The following is a 24,608-nucleotide window of genomic DNA, read 5'->3' on the forward strand; positions in this document are numbered from 1 at the left end:
AAGTTTTGAACATTTTTGAATGTCAAAAAAACATACAACCCATTGTAATTTAACCATGTTGCCCACTTAGAAAAACAAATCCACTTATTTACAACCACTTAACAACTATGTAATGTTTTGCTTGATAAAAGGAGGTAAAAATGAAAATAAATTTACTGTTGATTAAGGTTAAAACCATTAGAAAACAAACACATTTCCAATAATCTGCCTTTTGACTAAGTTCAAAATGTAACAGTTTGAGTCCACTAAAAATAAAGAGAATATTAGACCTTGCATTTTACCTTTTTTATGGTATTCATTATATCGGGATTCTTTTTCAACATGATTTGTGTGACAGGCAAAGCTTCTAAGTCTTCCATAATAGCAATACATTTATCAACATCCTGCAATACAAAGTACATTAATATTATTCCCGAATCCATATGGCAAATAAATTTTGTCTTATGGCATGTTTTATACATATTAAAACATACATCTTGTAATGCAAGAGCACTGATTCACAGATGTTTGGTCCCACAAGATAACAACAGTGTTGGTTTGTTTAAATCAATATAACTTAGAAGCTCAGCAAAAATGAGACTGACAGAATAGGTACTAAAAAAAACAACAAAAAACACAGGTCAATTTGATCAACCTTTTGAAGTGGTGCTTCAGTCTAATGACTAAATATAGTAAAAAGAGTAATAGTGATATATGCTGAAAACTTCATTCAAAAGAAAAAGTATAATTTAGATCATTTGTTTTTAAAGTTTGGAAAATTTAATATAGAAAATAATTAAGATAGTGCAACTGTCACCAAATCCTGAACTGCACTTAAGCACCAATTGAACAGTGTTATTTAGGGTTGAAATCTAGGACTAAGCGTTCTTAAATCAAATCAATCCCAGTTTAATCACAATTTTCGAACGAACTTCCTAGTTTGCACCATATCTGCCTGATTAATTTTTTGTGTTTTAGTGAGTGGAATTTCTCCACATTTTTCTTAATTTGATTTTTGAGCATTGTGGAAGTTATGGTTAATACCTCAAAAGGTGAGTTAGAAATTGGTGAAATTTATTCATGGTTTTATTTATTATTAATTTAGAAAGCCTGGACTTGGAGAAAGTAATTAGTGAAATCAGAATTTATTGATTCTGCGCAGGAGTGAAGTTATCATAAAGTTGACATTGCACCAAAACTTTCATTAGTGAATGGTAAGGATTGGAAAAAGCAAAAAAAAAAACACACAAAAGAAAACAGCTTACTGATATTTTAAAAGCAGAGTTTCAGCATATTGGTGGAATTATGAGGAGAATAATTATTGTAATAGGAGTAAATAACACTATTTTACTGGGTCCAACAAAATCTTTGAAGGGAGGAGATGAAAAGCTTCTTTTGAATGAGAATTGTGTAGCTTCCAAGAGATTAACTAGAGCACAAAGTCAGCTATGAGAGAGGAAATCAATGCCCAGAAATTGATATATTGTAGCAAATTTCATTCAAATTAATGCAATAGTTTATATTTTTATAACTAATGCATTTCATACAAAATCTCTAGTTTCTAACAGGATAGGAAGAATTATAGAGGGAAAGAACTATACAGATCTCTTGCTGCAATTGGCTTTGCAGATGGCTCAGAGACATTTTTGTATATATAGACAGTTAATGAAATTTTAGTCCCCAAATCTGTATGGTTTCTCCAAAATCAGCAGTCAAATGAATCAATTCTAAGGATCACTACAGATTTAGCCACAGCTCTTTTGTGGCTTAGTTAGAATAAGACCAAGGGAACTTAGCCAACTAATGCATTTTGTGTAGGCAGTGAAGGACCTGTGCTGCTTATGATTTCCCTAAAATATAAACCATGCATCACTCAATACATATACACAAACAAAACTTTCATCAGTTTTAGAAAATTAGAAAGAACAGCAACAATAAACATATATATATATACATACTTACTGTTTTATCAATTTGAAGAGATTTTTTAATTTCATTATCCATTTGTATTAAAGTAGATTCAGTTTGTAAAACTGGAATAAACAAAAACATTCTGTTAAAAATGGTCTTGAAAAAAAAAAAAAAAAAAAAAAAAAAAAAGCAAGCAGTCAACACTGCAAAAATACAATAGAAACATCATCATCATTGTTTAACGTCTGCTTTCCATGCTAGCATGGGTTGGACGATTTGACTGAGGACTGGTGAACCAGATGGCTACACCAGGCTCCAATCTGATTTGGCAGAGTTTCTACAGCTGGATGCCCTTCCTAATGCCAATTTTTTATCTATTTTTATTCAAACAGGTAAAGAATAAATGATAGTGATAGCTGTGTAATTAAGATGTTTCATAACCCAATGGACTGTTGCAAAAGTACAGAAGATTTATATTTTCATAGTATATCAAAGACAAGCTAGTCCATCATTCACCAACTCCATGGTAGTGAGATTAGCATAGCATGTCAAAACAATCTTTTTTTGGTGTGTGTGTGTGTGTGTGTGTGTGTGTTGCTGATGCTTACAGCAGTGAATTGTCTCTCTTAATTCAAAGCGAAGCATTTATATAGAGAAAGAACAGTGCTGGTGACAAGACAAGAACAACAAACTTCTGTCCTATAGGCTGGCAATTTATTGACTTAACCAGCTAATACTTGTAGATGAACAGTTCCTTAAAATATTTACTGCTGTTTCTTATTTCTCACATACTTATAAAGAATCAAAAGCTAATAAATGTGTCCGTTTTTTTTGTTTTTGACCTTTTTCCTTTTTTATTCAACATTACCTCAACACTGAAAATTGTAAATCTTTATCCCAGAAGAGTGGATGTTAAATTAAATTCAACCAAATAATTAGTTTAGTTTCTAACACTATTGTTCATTTAACTCTTCTTTAATCCTTTAGCATTCAGATTATTATGAGGTAACTTAATTTTTAGAATGATATTGTGGGGTAAGTGTGAGGGGCCAGATCTAGCCAGTTTGAATATAAAAACAGGTAGTCTATTTTGGTCAATTATAGCTAGTTTAAATGCTAAAAGGTTAATTTACACACAACTAGTTAAATCAACCAGATAACAAGTTAGGTGATATCCTCACATTGAATTTTTTCTTTTTTCTTCTTTTCAAACTTTTCCTTCTTTTTTCTTTCTTTTTCTTCTTCTTTTTCATGCCTGAAAGCAGACAAAAAAATAAATAAATAAATAAATGAATAAATACAAAAGAATTTTGGAAATTGCAAAGAACATGAGCCTAGATTCAAATCATGAAATTTTGATCAAAGGTGAGGGAGTTTTAAAAACTTCAAGATAATTACAGATAGGGAAATAACACAATATTGGTGACAAAATAGGAATCACAGATCATTAACCCCATAAGCTTGCAGCTTATTGACTCAGCCAGCTAAGAAATTCTTGGAGTAAGTAATTAATAATCAAATAATTTTCCTTTTATATTTAATAACATAAAATATTAGTATCAACATTTGGATAAACAGCATAAGGAAAATAGAGCAGTGTTGCCCAGGATAGAAAAAACAATATTTCAGGTCAAGTTTACATTAATTTCATTAAATCCACAAGTGATTGTAGAATACACAGAAGAAGTACTCGTTGTTGGTAACAATGATTTACACACACACAGAGTCTCTATCCCTTTGACTTTTTAGACAGGTGCAATAAAATATTTAGAGAAAAATTCTACAACTAGTATTCTATTGTCTTTCTCTGTCAAATAACTGAACAGGTTGAACCCTCAAAATTCATGTTAATTTATGTTCCAAACACTAGCTTCATTATTTTCAAAATGGTTTGAAGCTAAGACAGGGTCAATCCGTGCATTTCATCAAAATCACCAGCTAACAACAAATTCAATTTTAGGTCTGCCATAAACAATCGAAAGTACTTTGTAAACATGTTGCTTTTCCACAAAAACAAAATTAATGCAAAGAATACACAAAGGGAAATGAACACACAAATAACCAGCCAGTTATGGGAGGTAAAAAAAAAAAAAAAAAAAAAGTTGGGGTGGGGTGGGGGTGGGGGACGACGACATAAAAGCAGTATAACAAATAATGATAAACTTTCTAACCTTCTTTCTCTTTCTAATCTCTTTCTCCTTGCATCTTCTTCCTCCTCTTCAACATTGTCTTTATTTTCAGAAGCTGATGTAGTAGATTTATTAATACTGCTGGCACCCCCAGTTGACCCAGCCTTATCATCACGAACAGGCCGTTTTTCTTTTGCTTTTTCCTACATGGACAAAAGATATAAACAAACAGTTCACTTTTATGCACTCAAATACACCAAGTTTTAAGAATTAAACACAATGCAAAATAAAATTCAAATTATTAAATCTGAAGAAAGCCATCAAGGAAGACAAGCATGGCAGCTAAAACCAGCTCAAGTGGTTGAGAAGAGACTGCAGGTGGAACCCTCTCACAGGCAAAGACTAATTCAGTCCTCACTGACCCACTCAGGCGTTGGGGGGAACGCCGGTGACCCTAAGATACCCACTGATGATACAGAAGGGTTTCCAACATTGTGATACACTCAGAAGAAGAGCTTGCAATGCCTCTGAGTAGCTGCTGCAGTTTCTATGTTTATTTCACCTCCAGGGTTAGCCAATTGATGGCATAATACACCAAATATGCACCCAAGCTAAGAAAATGAATTTATAATAAAGACATAGGTCAGTAGGTTTATATTGTCTACACATAAAGCAAAAACATAAATGACACAGAGAAAACAACGTTATAATCAATATACATGTATTGCACATGGTTCAGTGGCTTGAGTGTTGGATTCACAATCATGAAATAGTGAGTTCAATTCCCAGACCGGGCTGTGTGTTGCGTTCTTGAGCAAGACGCTTCATTTCACGTTGTTCCAGTTCACTCAGCTGTAGAAATGGGTTGTGATGTCACTGGTGCCAAGCTATATCAGGCTTTGCCTTTCCCTTGGATGATATCAGTGACAAGAAGGGAGGCTGGTATGCATGGGCGACTGTTGGTCTTCCATAAACAACCTAGCTGGGACTTGTGCCTCAGAGGAGTATTATTTACTAGGTGCAATGCCATGGTCATTCATGACCAAAGTAGTTCTTGTAATATTTATATACTGAATTCTATTTCATAATTTCAACTGTGTGAAGGAGCATAACCTAATGGTTAGTCTGTTGCACTCACGATCTCCAGATTGTGGGTTTGATTCCCAACCAGGTGGCACATTGTGTTCTTCAGCAAAACACTTCATTTCACATTGCTCCAGCCCCACTTTCAATCAGGGAGGAATGTTGGCCTGCTCGGCTAGCCAGCAGGGTGGTGTCATTCAAAATTCATTGTAACCAGCAATGTGTAACAACATTCAAAATTTGGTCATTCACATGATTTCAACTGTATAAATATTGTCTCTCGTTTCCTGCATAATGAATTAAGACAATCCCCTTGGGGTTTACATGCATCCTTGAAGAGTGATCTCGATGAGCTTTGAATAATTAAGAAACATAGTGAAATAAAGATAACGATTATAGGATTACCTCTTTCTTAATTTCTTTAACTTTTTCTTTTAATTTTTCTTTCCTGTTGATTTCTTTCATTTTATTCTTGTTTACTTCCTGTGGTTTATTCTAAGATGTAAGCAAACAGATTAGAACAAATTACAAAGTGATGCCATTTTAATCAGATGAATTTAAAGAATACAATTCTAGAAAAGTATATATTAAAAAAAAAAAATGAAAAATAAACCAAGCAACCTTATAACAGTAATTACCTTCTTATTCTTCTCTACTTCTTTCAGATTTTTTTCCTTCTCAGCATGTGTTGACACTGACTTCTCACTTTTATCATCCCCAGGCACATCATCTGCTAGATTCGCATCCTCGTCATCATCGAGATCAAGGTCTTTTTTCAGTTGCTTAGAAGGTCCCTTCTTCTTACGACGGACAATCTCTTCCTCGCTGTCTGCTTCATCCTTAACAGCTGCCGTTGGAGTCTTTTTCTGCTCTTCTTCATCCGTGTCTTTCGCCCCAGGGCTGTCATCTTTATCTTTATCCTTAGAGACACTTTTGGTGTCTTCTGGTTCGGCCGGAGTTTTGTCTTCTTCGGAATCGGAATCTACTTTCTTAGCTTTTTTTCTGTTTTTATTTACTGGAGTTTCCTATAAAGAGAAAGTACAAAGTAGGCAAAAAAAAAATGAAAATTCATTAACCTTTAATCAACGAGTCAGTGAAAGTCATCAATAATACTGCATCTTTGATATAATGCAATGACTGCTACAGCTGCTTTTGTAGGATATGGAGAGATACAATATTAATGTTAATAATCTTGGAGCATATGAATACTTCCTTCCTTCCTTTCAGTGCACTAATTCTACAAAGTGATCTTAATTTTCTTTTTCATTTCACAAAGGTCTTAGCAATAAAAGAATGATCATTCCACATTTATACTCTTACAAATGTGTAAGAGTATGAATAAAATTGTTCTAGGTGCAATGTAGCCTAGCCAGCCATGCAAAATAGCCTTGCCTTATCAAGGCAATATTAACATAATAAATATAGAAAAAAATATTCAAATTTTCAGTGCTTTCATCTTTGAATAAAAAGATGACATGGCCATGAACTGAAATATCTTGAAGCAGAGGTCTAGAGCTGACCTGGGGGTGGGGTGGGGTGACAACAACAAAACCAACCTCTTTAACTTTCCGTTTTAATTCCTTTTTGGGCTTTTCCTTCTTAATTACAGGCTTTTCTTTTTTATGTGGTACTTTTTCCTCTTCGCTTTCTTCTTCCTCTTTTAACTCTCGCTCTTTTAGTAATTCTTCAGTAGCCTTCTGAATAGCTTCCTCCTCTTCTTGTTTTTTCCTGAAATTAACATTAAATAATAAATTTGTAAAAATGGAAGAATATTCAAAATAACTTCAGGCCATTAGTATCAATGCTGTTAATTATTAACAATCCACAATAACCATGAAAAATAAAATAAACTAGGAGTCCAAAGAACAAGATAAGTTTGTATGTTGTGAAGAGAGTTGAGTTCTGACACTTTGGATAGAGATCTTCTGGAAAGCTTTGCAGGAATTCCTCAACCCACACTCCATAAGAACCAAGTATACTTAGCTCAGTGCATGTGCACTCAACCAAGTATACTTAGTTCAGTGCATGTGCACTCAACCAAGTATACTTAGTTCAGTGCATGTGCACTCAACCAAGTATACTTAGTTCATTTGATTGTAGAGTATGTTCTGTAATTCACCACATTACATATGACATAGTTCACGTATTCTTACTGGCCAAAAGAAAGAGGTGGTGAGAACTGATTAGTATATGATTAGCATGTTACATCACTGGAAAAAATTTCATCAGCGCAGTGAGGATTAAGCTAGAATTGTATGAATATTATTATTAAAGAGTCAACGGAAATTTACAAAATAGAGAACTGAATTTTTATGCTTCACTGTGTCACTACATCATCAAATCTAACACAACAGATTGACAATCTTCTAGCTTAAATAAAAAAAAAAGAGTTGTCTGTAGAATTTAATCTTCTCTAATCAAAATTTAGTTTTGTGCTCAAAGAAACTACAATTGCTGCCACTAACATCAGTTGCCTAGCTTCAGTTTCTAGAACATGATAGAGCAAACTTTTTACATTTTCCCAATAAATCTGAAGCTTCATATTGATAATGAGAAAAGCAGTATTAATAGAGCTGTTAAAGCTGTGAAATAGAAACAACACATATATTCTAGAGTCATTTCATATTTACAAAACTTCTATAAACAATTTCAGTCTTCATTTTGCCGAATTAAGCAATTCATAAATTTAAATAAAGCTTAAAAGTTCTTTTGGTATTTCATTTTTGAAAAAATAATAAAACACATCATGATTTTTTTTTTTTACACACAACATAAAATTTGTTTATATATTGGGTCATCCCATAAATAATGCGGTTTTCTCAATTGCATGAACAAAAAATCGGAGGGGACTGGATTACTTGCACCAACTTGTCGTAAAAGCAGGTAGTAATTTTACCATGCACTTATTCTTAGTGCAAGTCTTGAAGAGTGCAGTTCGATTTTAACAGTTATTTTTTCAAAGCTATTATGAAAGTGACAAAGGAGCATATTTGGCATATTTTGCTTTATGAGGTCAATAAAGGCAACAATGCAATGGAAAGTATGAGGAATATTAATGCAATATATGGGGATTGGACAATAAGCGTAAGCCAGTGTCAGCAGTGGTTCCAGAAATTCTGAGCTAGAAACTACAGCCTAGAAGACAAGCCTTGTCTTGGAAGATCTGGAGAGCTCAACAAGGAGGTCTTGCAAACCCTGGTGGAACAAAATCCCATCGTAACTGTTGAGAAACTAGTAGAGAAGATTCTATTTGGTCATTCAACCATTCATCAATGCTTGCATGCCATTGGAAAAGTCAGCAAATTGGGTCAATGGGTTCCTAACAAACTTTCCAAGTCTAATCACATGCAGAGAGTGAATGTATACTCTTCTTTGCTGTCACATCTCACGAATGAACCATTTTTTAGACTGAATAGTGACTGATAATGAGAAATGGGTTCTCTATAATAATGTCAAGCACCGAAGACAGTGGTTAGGGAAAGGAGAAACACTAGCACCTCAGGCTAAAGAATGTCTTCACCCACATAAGGTGTTGTTATCTGTTTGGTGAGGTTTGAAAGGTTTAGTTCACTTTGAACTTTTAAGCCCAAACCAAACAATAACAAAGGAGATCTACTGCCAGAAGAAAAACGATCATCTTTGGTTTCAAGATGAAAGTTATTCTTCCATCAGGATAATGCTCGGCCACATACAGCGAGGATGACATTCCAAAGGCTGGAGCAGCTTGAATGGGAAACAATGTCCTACCCACCATATTTGGACAATGCCCCATTTGATTATCATTTATTCCGCAGTCTTCAAAATCATTTGGATGGAAAAAATATGAATCCTGTAGGTGAGGTTAGAACAGTATGAGAGAAGTATTTTTTGTCACAGAAAAGTGAATTTTGGAAGAGGGGCCTTACAAGTCTACCAGATAGATGGAAGAGCATTGTAGAAATGAAGGAGAGTATATTTTGGATTAAAAAAGAAGTTTATCTTAATTTTGAAAAATAAAAATAAATATAAATAAAAACCACATTATTTATGGGATGACCCAATATTTAATTGAATCAACAATGTAAGGACAAATCTAATGAGATCTTAAAAGTGACAGTGAAAATGTTTCCAAACCTTTCTTCTTCCAATTTTCTCAATCTTTCAATTTCTTTCTTTCTCTCTTCATCACGCTTTTTCCAGCTGCTCATCATATCTTCAGAATCCTCACTAGAGGAAAGAATAAATTTAAATTCTCAATCAGCAAACACATAACACTGTTTTAATTTGTTTTCAGAACAATTGCTTTATATAGAAATAATAATAATAATAATAATAATGCTTTATAAAGAAATAATTAATAATAATAATAATGCTTTATATAGAAATAATAATAATAATAATAATGGTTTCAAATTTTGGCACAAGGCCAGCAATTTTGGGGAAGGGGTTAAGTCAATTACACCAACCCTAGTTTTATAGTTTTTAGTGTGAACATACATTAACCCTTTAGCATTGAAATGTAATGATTATTTGAACTTATCATGATTATCATGTAGCCTCAAGACTGTGAGAAGGTGATGGCTACTTTGAGATTGACATTATAGGATAGGTGTGAGAGGCCAGATCTGGCTGGTTTGAACATAAAACAAGTAGAATATTTGGGCCAGATATGGCTGGTTTGAATGTTAAAGGGTTAAAGCTCAAGAAATTTTGCTCCAAGATACTTTGATTTAAAGCAATAAAATAAATTTGAGACAGTCATTATCATCCTGATTTAACACCTGCTTTCCACACTGGCATAGGTTGGACAGTGACAGGGGCTAGCAAGCTAAATGACTGCCCCAAGCACTACAGTTGGATGCCCTTCCTGACACCAACCACTTTACAGAGTGTGCTAGGTGCTTTTTATGTGGCACCAGCACTAGCTGGTTTACCAAGTAACTGGCAAGACAAGACCTCTCAACTGAAGGGGAAGTAGTGGGAGCTTTGTGCTAGTTGACGAGCAGTGAGAGTATGATAGAGAAACAGAAACAGGATGTCAATAGAGGAGATACATGGCTCAAAAGGATAGTGACCAATGTAAATATCTCTAAGTGCAATTTGACAAAGTATTCTTTAATACTTACCTATCACTTGAGGAAGAAAGGCTGTCAGCTGTCACCTCTACAGGAGCTTTTGACTGTCGGCGAGCACCTCCACCTCCTCGCCCACTGGAAGCTTTACGATTTACAGCTGATAATATAAAAAAAAAAGTACATCATTTATGTACCAAAATACTACATGACAAAAAAAAATTATAAACATATATAAAAAGAATAAGAGGAATTTCTTAACAAAAGCCACACTGTCATCACAACAATAATGTATCTTAGATGATGTGTTAGTAAATCTTTCTTATTACATATAACTGTGTTATACTCCCATTTTTGAAAGAGGATCAGGAAAAGATGACGGCCTTTTGGATAAAGCATTAAGCCAGTTTGTAGTTTAATAATTGTTTCAAATTTTGCTATAAGGCCACCAAAGTTGTTAGTAAATTACAGTAATTTCATTACCTGACTGGTACTTCCTTTTATTGACCCCCCCAAAAAGGATGAAAAGAAAAGTTTGACCGCAGTGGTATTTAAACTCTGAATGTAAAGAGCTGAAGGAAATGCCATTAAAACATTTTGTCTGATAACCAAACAATTCTACCAGCTTGCCACTGTAGTTTATAGTATTTCGATAATAATAATCCTTTCTACTGTAGGCACATCATCATCATCGTCGTTTAACGTCCGCTTTCCATGCTAGCATGGGTTGGACGATTTGACCGAGGACTGGTGAAACCAGATAGCTACACCAGGCTCCAATCTGATTTGGCAGGGTTTCTACAGCTGGATGCCCTTCCTAACGCCAACCACTCAGAGAGTGTAGTGGGTGCTTTTACGTGTCACCTGCACGAAAGCCAGTCAGGCGGTAGTGGCAACGGCCACGCTCAAAATGGTGTATTTCATGTGCCACCTGCACACAAGGTCTGAAAATTTGAGGGGGGGGATAGTCGATTACTTCGACTCCAGTGCGTAACTGATACTTATTTCATCGACCCTGAAAGGATGAAAGGCAAAGTTAACCTCTGTGGAATTTGAACTCGGAATGGAGCAGCAGATGAAATACTGCTAAGCATTTTGCCTGGCATGTTAACTATTCTGCCAGCTTGTCGCCTTGATATTATTATTATGATGATGATGATGATGGCTCTTTATCAACAGACTTGAAGAAAAACTTACTTCTCTTAGGAGCAGCTTTTACTTTAGGAGCAGCTGCCTTCTTTTTACTCCTGCCTCTTCCTTTTGGTTTCTCATCATATTCAGAATCTTCTTCATTATCCATTTCTTCCTCTTCTGATGATTCTTTGTTAGATTTTTCAGATTCACTCTCTGAGCCTTCCACTTTCTTAGAACCTTTTCCTTTTGAAGGTGCTTTTGATGAAGCCCGCCCTCGGCCCCCTTTATTTTTTTTTACATTGTCCTCAATCTGAAAATCCTACAACGAAAATTTTGGAAGAAATCAGATAAAATATAATTAAAGAAAAAAAGTTTGAATTTGGGAAGGAAAATTAACACACTAACTACCGAGTATAGAAATTAATTTCACCTAAATAATTCAAGCCTCGCTCTAAAATATTTTGGAGTTATGATTAAATCTGTAGCATGCTACATAATTTTCTTTATGTATGAAGTGTCAAATCTGTATTACCAGCTGATTCATTTTGGGTATCAAGAATGTGTATTTCTAACTGCACCAAAACTGATGAGGCACAACTAAACAGAAAAAGCAATTCCTCAGTTGCTTTTTCCACATGTTCTGCCAAAGAATTAAACCCCACCAAAACTGATTTTATAGAAACTCTCTTATGTAAAATTAAATTCGTGGTAAGTAGCTTGCTTACCAACCACATGGTTCCGGGTTCAGTCCCACTGCGTGGCACCTTGAGCAAGTGTCTTCTACTATAGCCTCAGGCGAACCAAAGCCTTGAGTGGATTTGGTAGACGGAAACTGAAAGAAGCCTGTCGTATATATGTATATATATATATATATATATATATATATATATATATATATATATGTATGTGTGTGTGTGTGTTTGTCCCCCCACCATCGCTTGACAACCGATGCTGGTGCGTTTACGTCCCCATAACTTAGCGGTTCGGCAAAAAGAGGCCGATAGAATAAGTACTAGGCTTCCAAAGAATAAGTCCTGGGGTCAATTTGCTCGACTAAAGGCGGTGCTCCAGCATGGCCGCAGTCAAATGACTGAAACAAGTAAAAGAGTAAAAGAGAGTATGCTACTTAATCTCCCTCTTCCTGACTACACATTCTCATAAATGGAATTGATACAGAAGGAAGTAATGAATTTTAAGATAAACTAATAAATACCTCATCATCTGAATTATCAGAATCTGGAGCAGAAGGCTCATCAAAATCTTCTTCTTCATTGTCTTTGTCATCAGCATTATCTTCATTATCCTCAACCTCGTTATCAGCAGCCACTTCTTCTTCATCAACAGTTGACTCTTTGGACTTTGACCTTGCAGGAGGCCCTTTCCGTGCACGTTTTGTAGGTTTACCCTTAAAGAAATTTTTTTAAATGCCTATGAGACTCCATCAGTTACAGTTTTTTAAATCTTATCAGTTTATGGGTGCACAAGGTGTAGTGGGATCACAGGCAAGTTGACAAAGAAGACTTCATATGTAGCAAGGGCTTCTTGTTGTTGGCACTCCGCCGCTTACGACATCGAGGGTTCCAGTTGATCCGATCAACGGAACAGCCTGCTCGTGAAATCAACGTGCAAGTGGCTGAGCATTCCACAGACACGTGTACCCTTAACATGGTTCTCGGGGATATTCAGCGTGACACAGTGTGACAAGGCTGGCCCTTTGAAATACAGGTACAACAGAAACAGGAAGAAAGAGTGAGAGAAAGTTGTGGTGAAAGAGTACAGTAGGGTTCGCCACCATCCCCTGCCGGAGCCTCGTGGAGCTTTAGGCGTTTTCGCTCAATAAACACTCACAACGCCCGGTCTGGGAATCGAAACCGCGATCCTATCACCGCGAGTCCACTGCCCTAACCACTGGGCCATTGCGCCTCCTTGTAGCAAGGGCAGTTAACTGTAAAATCACCCATGAAATAAATTCTTTCAAATGTTCAAAAGGTTCTACAATAGTTAACAGTTTATGTAATTATGTAAGGTGACTTAGTAAACGAGGTGGATGCTCCAAAAGCAAAGTAACCAATAATAAGAGCAGCATGGGAAATGTTCAGAGAACTATTAGTTCTGCAGGTGACAAAGAGATTGTCTTTATGTGAATGGTGTATGATGCTTGTGCACAAAGTGGGATACTGAATGATATGCAAAACATAGGTATTCATCATCATCATCATCGTTTAACGTCCGCTTTCCATGCTAGCATGGGTTGGACGATTTGACTGAGGACTGATGAAACCGGATGGCTAACACCAGGCTCCAATCTGATTTGGCAGAGTTTCTACAGCTGGATGCCCTTCCTAACGCCAACCACTCAGAGAGTGTAGTGGGTGCTTTTACGTGTCACCCGCACGAAGGCCAGTCAGGCGGTACTGGCAACGGCCTTGAATGTAGATTTGCAAAGGCTGGAAAGAAATGAAGTAGCTACTGGATGTGTAATACCATTGAGCATAGAGAGCACAAGTGAGCTGAGAAAAAAAATTAGATACAAAAAGAATCAGTGTGGAAGAGAGAAGACTGTACCATTATGGATGTGATGCATACTAGAGGATGACAATTAGGTAAAAGAAAGGATAAGAGATCCAAGCGGAATGAACCTGCAGAAAAGGATTAAGAATGATATAAGCAGAAATAGTGAAAGCTGATCTCGGTTTGAAAAAGAGATGAAGGGATGATAAGAAAATATAACAAGTGGAGAATACACAGAGCTGAATAAGACCTGGTCAACTTGTGCACCTGTGAGAAAATAGATTTAAAATGATGGCGATGATGATTGTAAAAGAAGAAACTTCATGTCAGTTACAAATGTATCTTGGAAACACATACTTTCATTGATAAGAATGAATAGGAATTCAAAATATCCATATAAAGAAAGACATTATACAAGTGACTATTAAAAAACTCACCGTTGGTGTACTGGAACTTTGTCTTTTCTTAGCTGGTGTTTTACCTCTCACAGACTGTTAAAAAAACAAAAACAAACAAAGAACTATTACAACAATATTTTCAAAGAATAAGCGAATACTGAAATAAACATACACAAAAACAAAGCAGATAACCAGAGATATTACATTCTCTTGGTAAGAGATGCATGTCAGATGCAAAAGATAACTGGACATCAATTGTTCATCTGATGCAAGATAGCAAATATTGATTTATGGAATAACATATAACTCATACTAACAATATATTAACAAAATAGGGGCTTCGTTAATGTGGAAAGTATCTGCCTAGCTCTCAATCTTGTCTAGTTTACCATACAATCTCTTTTGTCATGATCACCATTCAAAAGAAAACTGCATGCCCTTCATGGTCAAAGAAAGGCCACAGTAATTCTTATGACAGACTCTGGTGATAACTGGATTAGCCCTACATATAACAACTGTGGAGACATAACTCCACAAATCAGCAATGCTAAAACACTGAAAAAGTGCACACAGAACAGTTTTGATAGCCTGCATGATAGCAAAAAAGGTCCAGCTGGTGACACAGTAATGCCTACAAGAATTTCTGGAATTTATCCATAGTCCCTAATCTGAAAGTTCTCTGGAATAGGTTGATCAGTTGATCCCTATCAATGTCAAGTCGCAAGAACATTATCACTTTTGCTCACTACTAACTCCCTATAGAGTACAAGGTTTGATGTACCACTAGCCACATTATCTGAATGGTAGGGAAGTTTCAATACCTAACACACTCGATGCCAAGTGTGCCCAATCCAGATCTACAACCCCATTAAAGAGACGTACTGCTAGAAAACATACCTCACCAAGACTGACCACACCTTGCTTGCTATCAAGTATTTTACGCAAACACAACCTCAATACATACTTGTACATCATGTTCTTTCCGCAAGAAGCAATAGAACAAACATTCCGCTTGGTCAGATGTAAACTGAGGCAAGGTATAATAGTCAGGCAGCAACAAATAACAAGTGATGTAAGAATTCCTTGTCCCTGCTTCACATTTTAGACAGAGCTTCCTTTCAGGCAATTTCTAGGTGAGACTGGTCCAAACTAGACACCAAACATCTCAACAGGGCTAACAGTTAATATGGTTTTGGCTTTCCTGGTGTAAAGCTGTAAGGTCACCAACTTGTTCTGCTTATGCCTGTTCCTGTTAACTCCTTGTATTCCTTTAGTATGGTGCAACCTTGATTTTTGTGTGTGTCAGTGCTACTTTAACATGTCCCAATTCAAGTGGGATACCCCTTAACACCTCAAGCTTTTGTATAATGGCTCAAGAGCAATAATCATTTCTTTAATGAATTACCTTGTTTGTTTTCTCCACTTCTTCGTCTTCTTCCTCACCATCGTCAGCATCAACAGCTGATGGAGTGTTTGCTTGTGAATCATCATCAGCTGAGCTTGCTTGCTATAAAAATATAAATAACAAAAAAAGGTTTAAGAATTTTAAAATATCTTATAGAATAATATAGAAACATCCATATTGATGTTTTCTATCCTATTAAATGATATTATGATATGAGTGAGATTAAATTCAACTACTCCAAAGTTGCTATTAGCTATCATCATTCCAAACAGTTTACCTTCTTTAATGTTCAATTCTTCAAAAAAATAATTTACATTACTTAGTTTATCAATTTCCTCTTCTGACTTCATGTCTGTAAAATGGTAAAAGCTACTGGAAAACATCAATAGGTTTTTATATGTGCCATAAAAAAAATTACACCTAATAAACAAGAATTTATAGTATTATGTTAGACACCAATTTCAGAATTTAACACTTAAAAGAACTGAGCTTACAAAGAGTTATTGTTGCCCTTAATCCTCTCAGTAACTTACATTTGTTTCTTATTAGACAAGTTGACAAGTATTACAATACTGACTTAGGAATTTAGCATATTTTTACTCTATTTCTTAAATAGTTGCATTTCCTAATACAAACCAAATGTATATCCTCAAGTCGTAAGTGGAACTGGTGCCTGTTTTTCTTACAGAAACATATAAGGAAGAACAAGGTCATCATATTTGGTTATACACCCTGAAGTAGTTCGTATAGGTTACATATTACTAGAGAGAAGGGTCATATACAGTAAGGAGTAGAATTGGATAAATATAGCTGGTATTTGGCTAAGGTGATGTTACTGTTAAGAATGCTGTATCCAACATCTGGCTTGGGGGAAACCAAAGCAGACCTAGGAGTAATCCCGGCTAAGGGGTAACTCCATACTTCCCAAAACTTTTGTACTTCAAACCTGGAGCCTTGCCACTAGATATGGCTTAATATCATGTTGTAAGAACCACTTTGGGTAACAATTCCAGAGGTTTTCAGAGAGCACAGGGAGCTGAACAAATGTTAATGCAAAGGAAAACTGATTTGATTGTATATGTGCTAAAGTAAATCTGGATTTACTTCACTCTGGACTGCTCACCACTGCAAATGCCAATGAAATTTATATAATATTACAACCTGGATGTTAGTAAGAGACAACACAAATCAATACCACATACAAGGCTAGAAACTAACCGTGTTGGTATTAGAGTTATTTGGTGTGAAAATAAAAACCCTGCCTATATGGGAATGTAGTTATTTGAATGAACGCTATGGGCATTTGTATGGGCCTTGTATATGCCTTCCAGGTCTCAAGAACTCTATTTTATCAAAGATATTAGGTATCTAGCATGAATTTCTTTAATAATTTTGTTTTTGTCCATTATTACTCTTTTTTTATAATACATTTGCAAATGCAGTGAAGGTGTGTGGCTTAGTGGTTAGGGTATTCAGCTTACGGTTTTTAAGTTTGAGTTCAATTCCTGTCAATGCATTGTATCCTTGAGCAAGACACTTTATTTCACATTGCTCTAGTCCACTCAGCTGGCAAAAACGAGGAGTACCTGTGTTTCAAAGGGCCAGCCTTGTCACACTCTGTGTCATGCTGAATCTCCCTGAGAACTAAATTAAGGGTACAAGTGTCTGTGGAGTGCTCAGCCACTTGCACATTAATTTCACAAGCAGACTGTTCCATTTATCAGATCATCCTGAACTCTCATTGTTGTAACCAATGGAGTACCAGTTTGTAAATGCAGTTTTAAAAATTCCAGAGGACTTTGATGCTTGATACTCATAAATAGGTCCTGAGGATGTCTAATGACAAAAATGATGTCATCAACTTAGTTATGGTTAATTACTTTAGCCCACAATACTATTAATTCATCAATAAATTTGCCTCTTCAAAACTAACATGGAAACAAGTTTTCTAACATCAACACAATCTGAAGAGATATTTTCAGAATTATCAGGAAAGAAAAGAAAAACATATACTTACTGAACTTGATCGATGAAATTTTACATTTGGGTCATGAACTATTTCCCATAAACCTTCATTAAAACCCCTCCTTTTTTGTGGGTTTCCATATTTGTTTTTATACTTGTTGTAAGGAAATATGTCTTTTGGTGCTAAAAAGGCCCTACAAAGAAACAAAATTACATAAATAATCCAAGGTCAAAAACTAATGATCCAGTATTATGTTAACCCTTTCGTAACTGTATTTATTTTGAGATGCTCTGTTTCTTTCAAGTACTTTAAATATAAGTTAGTGTTAAGAACATAAATTGTGACTAAGGCTTGGTGGAAGATTTTAATTCAAAACTTATGAAAACAAGACATTTGTACTCAGAGCCGGTTTGGTAACGAAAGGGTTAATACTGATTATTCAGACTATATTCCCATTCCTAACTAATGTACAGAAATCATGCAAAATCTTTCTTTTGGCATTCATAAAAACTTTAAAAAAAAGAAAAATATTAAACAATTTCAAGAAGCAATATTCCATGCCTAAAACACTAATTTTAGTTCAACATTAATGGTACACTGTTACAGAGGACAAAAAGAAATTTTAAATAAAATTCAAGATACTTTTTTGCCTCAGCAGGTATGGTTATGTGGTTAAGAAATTCTCTATGCAACCATGTGGTTCAGGTTTACTAAAGACTTGTGGGTGGAATTTGATAAATGGAAACTGTGCAGAAACCTGTCATTTATGTATATCTTTCATTAACCCTCTAGCGTTTAAACTGCTCATATCCAACGAAAATATCCAACCTGTTTTATGCTCAAACTGGTGAGATCTGCCTTCTCACAGCAACCCTACAATATCATTCTAAAACTTAAGTTTCCTCATCAAAATCTCAAAGCTACATGAAAATGCATGATTAATTCAAAACAATGTGAATAAACAAGTATTACTTTTGACAGAATAATGCGAATGCTAAAGGGTTAATGTGTATGTTGTAAAGCAGGCTTTTCATGACAGTTGTCGTTCTGAGAGATATTGTTATATTACAAAGTCGTCGATAGGATGGTGCTAATCTGGCACTGTACAACCCCCAGTCATACAGTGCTATTATCCTCCAAATGTTGGATCGATATAACATCCATTCAGTATCACAGTATAATTACTGTATCAGCATAGACGTGACTATCAACACAGTCTTCATATACACTTGACCTTCCTGAACTTCTTTCTGTTGACTGGCTACTGGTCTATTTATAATGGCTGGCTACTACCACTTTTTACCGGGAGGGGCGTACAGTTTCACTATGCAACAGTATATCAGTAAAATAAAAATAAAAGGAAAAGAAACGGGTGCTCTGAAAAAATTCCTCAGTGAGATTTGTTCTGCCAGAGTCAAACAGAATCCCTTGCTATTCTTGCCATCTTAAATGCAGTTAGCTAGTGATTTGCCTGTTGGAAACCAATAACCAATGAGGATATTGTTCTAGAAATTTGATCTAAAATAAATATTAGCTAATAAAGGAGCCTCTACATGGTTGCACAACCTGCTAGAAAAATTTCCCATAAACTACACATTGCTACCATCTTTAAATAGGACGCACTAGATAATCGTGTCCAAGGGGCTCACCCACGAGCCCCTTGGACAATAAGCAACTTATACACATACTGAAAAATTTCAATGAAATTTGTTTGGTGATTAATAGAATTGGAAGATGCAGGTATGGTTTTGTGATGAAGAAGCTTGCTTCCCAATCTATTATAACCCTGGACTGACAAACGCTTTGAGTGGATTTGGTAGATAGAAACAGAAAGCCTGCTCTGTGTGTTTGTTTATGCTTGTGTACCCTTGTCTAAACATAGATGATGGCTGTAAATGAGCATCAATGTCATACAATCAATGTTATTCATTATTTAGTCTTCTGGGAAAAATATGTCTTGTTAGGGGAAAATATTACCTTGTTGAGAAACAATTGAGGATTGATGACAAGAAAGGTATCCAACCATAGAAAACCTGCCACAACAAACACTATCTGACCCATGCAAGCATGAAAAAGTAGACATTAAATGATGATGAAGCCTCTGCTTGCTAAGACATCAGCTTATTGTGCAAGTGCTTTCATGTATATAGGTAAGGTATAGTGTTATCTGTATCACAGAACTGAGATTTGTTTCTACAGCCACCGAGTATTTTATTCTCGAGCAGCTACTAAACACTGATTTGTACCACAAAGAGAATAATGAAGCACGCATATCAATAAGTAAAATATTAAGACACAATCAATAAACTAATACTAGTTTCTAGCTCAGAACCAAGTTTGTGGCTCTTCTCTCAAACTACAATAGCTAGTTATTTCAACCTTGCAACAATTTTTATACCACACTTATCTTTTCCTATAATGTCATTCAACTTCAAACTAATTCTTCTTCAACCACCACCACCATCATTTAATGTTATGTTTTCCATGTCTGCATAAGTCACACAGAATTTGTTATGGTAAATTTTTCTATGGCTGGATGCCCTTCCCAGTGCCAACCTTTACCTGTCTCAAAGCGAAGTATTTTCCCAAAGCTAGATATGTTTTTCATGTAAGACCATGTTCAGAAATGAACTGTCTCACTTATATGACGATGCTTATTTACAACTATCATATCATGCAATAATTCCTCGAGAAATGTACACACAAACATATACAATGGGCTTCATTCAGTTTCTTATTTCTTTATTGCCCACAGGGGGCTAAACATAGAGGGGACAAACAAGGACAGACAAAGAGATTAAGTCGATTACATCAACCCCAGTGCATAACTGGTACTTAATTTATCGACCCTGAAAGGATGAAAGGCAAAGTCAACCTTGGCGGAATTTGAACTCAGAACGTAACAGCAGACGAAATACCACTAAGCATTTTGCCCGGCGCGCTAACGATTCTGCCAGTTCGCTGCCTTTCATTCAGTTTCTGCCCACCAAATCCACTCACAAGACTTTGGTTGGCCTGCAGCTACAGCAGAAGACACTTGCCCAAGTGGTGCAGCACAGTGGGACTGAATTCCAAGATCACATGGTTGGGAAGCAAGTTTCTTAACTACACATCCATTCCTGCTCAATTCTTCACCCTTTGCTAATATTTTCCAAGTTAAAAAATAATCCCAACTAAACATTAACTGTATTCATTACACTCACTCATTTATCACTCCAGTTCAGCTCAGATTGACCCCTTAGGTACACAAGATATTTCCTGTCCCACTTAGACAAATACATTTTACAAGACAATATTTTTTCACTAGTAAAATGTTAAATGCAGGCTAGAGATGTAAAAAGAGTCTAAAATAAATAAAAAAAAAACCTCAGTGAACATTCATTGCTTCTAGTGACTTGATAAGTATGTTAATTAACAAATAAGATGAAGACTAAACTGTTCATTAAAATTTGTTTAATTATTTTCATGCTGACTTGTCTGAATATGAACTTCTGATGGAGAAAAGGACAAACATGGCTGCATGGTAGGAAACTTGCTTCCTAACCACATGATTTTGAGTTCATGACACTTTTACTATAGCCCCACTTGACAACCAGTGCTGGTTTGTTTACATCCCCAAAACTTAGTGGTTCGGCAAAAGAAAGCTATATAATAAGTACCAGACTTGGGAAAACACAAGTGCTGAGACTGATTTGTTCAACTAAAACCATTTAAAGCAGTACCCCACCACAGACTCAGTCCAATACTGAAATAACTAAGTTAAAACTAACAGTCTATTAAATAAATATTTGAAGCAACAAAGTTTAAAAAAATATCTAGTAACACTTCTAGATGTTACAAAAACTTTTCTAATAACCAGTATAAACATAATCATAGTATATATATATATATATATATATATATATAAACAATGTAATGCAATATAGTTATTAATAAACTAATATAGCATGTAAATTTAAACCATTTAATGTGTATACAAAACAAAATTGACAGATAGAGTATCTAAGCAACAGATACTACAAAAAGCCAACTGCATTAGAAATCTAATTCACAAATACTAACAAAATTCCAACAGCTTCACATCTTCATTATTAGTGCCATAATTACTGACCCCTCTTGCACAGAACTTGATATTTCACTGCCCCAAAAAACATTAAAATCCCCTACTAAGAGAACAATATACAAGTCAATATAAACAATATGCTTTCAATAAAACAGGCAATGAATTTAAATATTAATATAACTAAATATCAAAGAGGCCCATTGCCTGCTTTATTTGTTCATTCACCATCCATTTTACCCATGATATCATGGGTTAGATCAGTGGTTCCCAACCATTTTCTTTCATCTATGGATCTCTTTGATTCCTATTTTACTTGGATGACTCTCCATAGCCATTTGGTGCTTTAAAAAAATTTATATTTTTTATAATTGAATACTATTAGGAATTGTAAAAAAAAATTTGTTTATATATTTTGTGTATTGTAGAAGTATAATTTATTGTACATAAATTTTAGCAAGAAAATCTTATATGGACCCTAAGGGCCAAATGGATGTCTACCGAAGACCTCTGGGTTAGATGGAAGCTTATTTGAGACAGGATTTTACAGTTGGATGCTCTTGCTGTTGCCAGCCTGTAACTGTTTTTCAAGCCAAGGATTTGTTTACTCCACAAGTCTTTGAGAGTTCAAAACAACTGGTCATAATGTCAACAAGGAATGTGAATACTCTATCAGTTTCACTCAATAATGACCAGCGAAACTTGGAATGTCAATTTGCATACACAAGACAGGCTTTTATAAAAATTTCTAAATACCAAATTCACTCACAAGGTGTTGGTCAGATCAGGACTTTAGTAGAAGACACACTTTTACCTATATCTTAATCTCAATTACAGAGTATGTGGGTGTATATATAATGGAAGCTGTACTGCTGCATATCAATAGTTTAACTGTTTAGCATTTAAACCGGCCATATCAGGCTCAATTATTCTACCTGTTTTATGTTCAAACCAGCCAGATCTGGCCTTTCACACCTACTCTACAATGTCATCCTCAAAATAAACAATCACATCATTGAAACCTTGAAGATATAAGATAATGGACGATTAATTCAAAACAATGTGAACAAATGAGTATCACATTTGACAAAGAAATCTGAATACTAAAGGGTTGAACATCATAATTCTATCAAACCTCAATTCCTAATCACTAACTTATTAACCGTACACTTATATCCACAATTAAAGATCATCAAAACAATTGCATCAACATAGGTGCAGGTATAGCTGTGTGGCTAAGTCATGGACTCAGTCCAACTGCATGGTACTTTGAGCAAATGTCTACTATAGCCCTAGGCCATCCACAGCCTTGATAATGCTCATTTGGTAGGCAAAAACGCCACACGTGTGCATGTGTGTACTCTTGTAATGACACCATGGTTGTAAACGAGCATACAAAGAATGTTGCTCATTTCCAGTTGTCCATGGAAAACAGGTTTGGCCATAGGGGAATGTTGCCTAGCTTGGGAAACAGGTTAAGAGTCAGTGACAAGAAGGGCATCTGGCCATAAAATTCTATCTCAACAAATTCCGTCTGGCCCATGCAAGAATGGAAATATGGACATTAAATTATGATGATGATGATGATGATTACTTTCCTATGAGATTCAACCTTGGTTGATGTACATTTCCTAAATTCACATTCTGCACATTACACCATTCAGTTACATGCATTCTAACATTGCTACTCAACTGTTTCGCCTTACATAAACAACAGCTGATTTCAACCAACTACCCAAAAGAATTACATGATTACATGTTTACAGCAAACATAGCATAAACACAATATATGCTCGCTGCATTAATGAAGTAAATGGTGTTTAAAATGTGGTAAGCAAGTACTGATTTTGGAAGCAGTTTTGCTCTTTTACTCGCCAACCACAAGTAAATAATCAGTGTATGTATGTTTATCATCACACTTTTATCCAAGAGATTGTCTTCGTAGACCTAGAACCTTCACTACTGTTGATAAAGACAGCATTGATTCTTACCAAAGTAACATTTCAATCATTCTAAGTCCATGAAGGATAGCCATCATCAGCACCAATTAACATCAACTTTTCCATGCTTGGAAAGAAATCGAGGCAGATTTTTTATTTTTTGTTACAGCCTGATGCCCTTCATGTTGCCAACCCTCGTCTGTTTCCAAGAAGGTAATATTTCCCCATGACTAAACATGTTTGGGTTTTTCACAAAAGATTGGAAATGAATAACATTGCTTCTATGATGGTGATGCTCATTTTACAACCCTCACATGATGTCTAGACAAGGGTACACACAAACAAACATATATGATGTGCTGTTTTCAGTTTCTGTCAACCAAACCTACTCACAAGGCCTGTTCTTCTTAGAAAATGTTGAAGAGGACATTCATCAACATAGGTGTTTGTTAAAGAGTTTTAAAAAAATATATAAATTAAAAATTTTTATAACTCATGAAGAACAGATGAAATTTAGATATTTAAGCATCAGCTAGCGAAAATGTATTTGATGCTGATGTAGGTCTTGTATGTGTAACTAGTATAATTTGTAAATCAGTATTAGTATAACAGTGGAAAAAACAGAAAATTTTTTCAAGAGTAAATGAATGTATGCAGAAAAAGTAAAATGAGTATTATATAGAAATGGTCTGTTTAGCATTCTTGAAACATGTAAGTAGAGTACTGTAAATGTATGTAAAGAGAATGAGAGGGTCATTTGTCCACTTAAACTGCAATTCAAAATTATTGATTTCCGGGTCAATTTTATAAACAATCATTTCTCAAACAGCTGCTGAGGAGAAACGACTAAATTTTACTTACGTTTCATGAGTTCCATAAAAGAAAATGGGAAACTTTCCTTTTGGTGGTTTCACTGCTCCATCAGGTAAGTCATCAATCTATAAGTAGAAAATATTAAAATAAAGATTAACTCTTAATCCAAATAAAACTTATGTAGTAGAGCAAAAGTTTCAAATTCAGATTATTCATTAGTCACCCATT

At 35.2% G+C, this 24,608-nt stretch overlaps 1 protein-coding gene across 1 annotated transcript in view; it reads right to left on the reverse strand.

Moving 5' to 3' along the window:
* Positions 1–24,608, reverse strand: part of LOC106873296 (uncharacterized) — a 61,847-nt gene that overhangs the window by 9,814 nt on the left and 27,425 nt on the right. The window contains exons 2-16 of the mRNA XM_052974302.2: positions 24,429–24,505; positions 17,619–17,760; positions 15,602–15,703; positions 14,236–14,289; positions 12,501–12,692; positions 11,351–11,606; positions 10,208–10,313; positions 9,216–9,308; positions 6,659–6,830; positions 5,741–6,127; positions 5,508–5,597; positions 4,062–4,222; positions 3,072–3,145; positions 1,942–2,012; positions 282–383 (exon numbers count right to left, since the gene is read on the reverse strand). Of these exons, the coding sequence (XP_052830262.1) occupies positions 282–383; positions 1,942–2,012; positions 3,072–3,145; positions 4,062–4,222; positions 5,508–5,597; positions 5,741–6,127; positions 6,659–6,830; positions 9,216–9,308; positions 10,208–10,313; positions 11,351–11,606; positions 12,501–12,692; positions 14,236–14,289; positions 15,602–15,703; positions 17,619–17,760; positions 24,429–24,505 (2,079 nt within the window). The remainder of the gene's footprint in view (positions 1–281; positions 384–1,941; positions 2,013–3,071; positions 3,146–4,061; positions 4,223–5,507; positions 5,598–5,740; positions 6,128–6,658; positions 6,831–9,215; positions 9,309–10,207; positions 10,314–11,350; positions 11,607–12,500; positions 12,693–14,235; positions 14,290–15,601; positions 15,704–17,618; positions 17,761–24,428; positions 24,506–24,608) is intronic.

Source organism: Octopus bimaculoides, chromosome 18 (genome assembly GCF_046866305.1).
Source record: "Octopus bimaculoides isolate indiv1 chromosome 18, ASM4686630v1, whole genome shotgun sequence".
NCBI classification, from domain to species: Eukaryota; Metazoa; Mollusca; class Cephalopoda; order Octopoda; family Octopodidae; genus Octopus; species Octopus bimaculoides.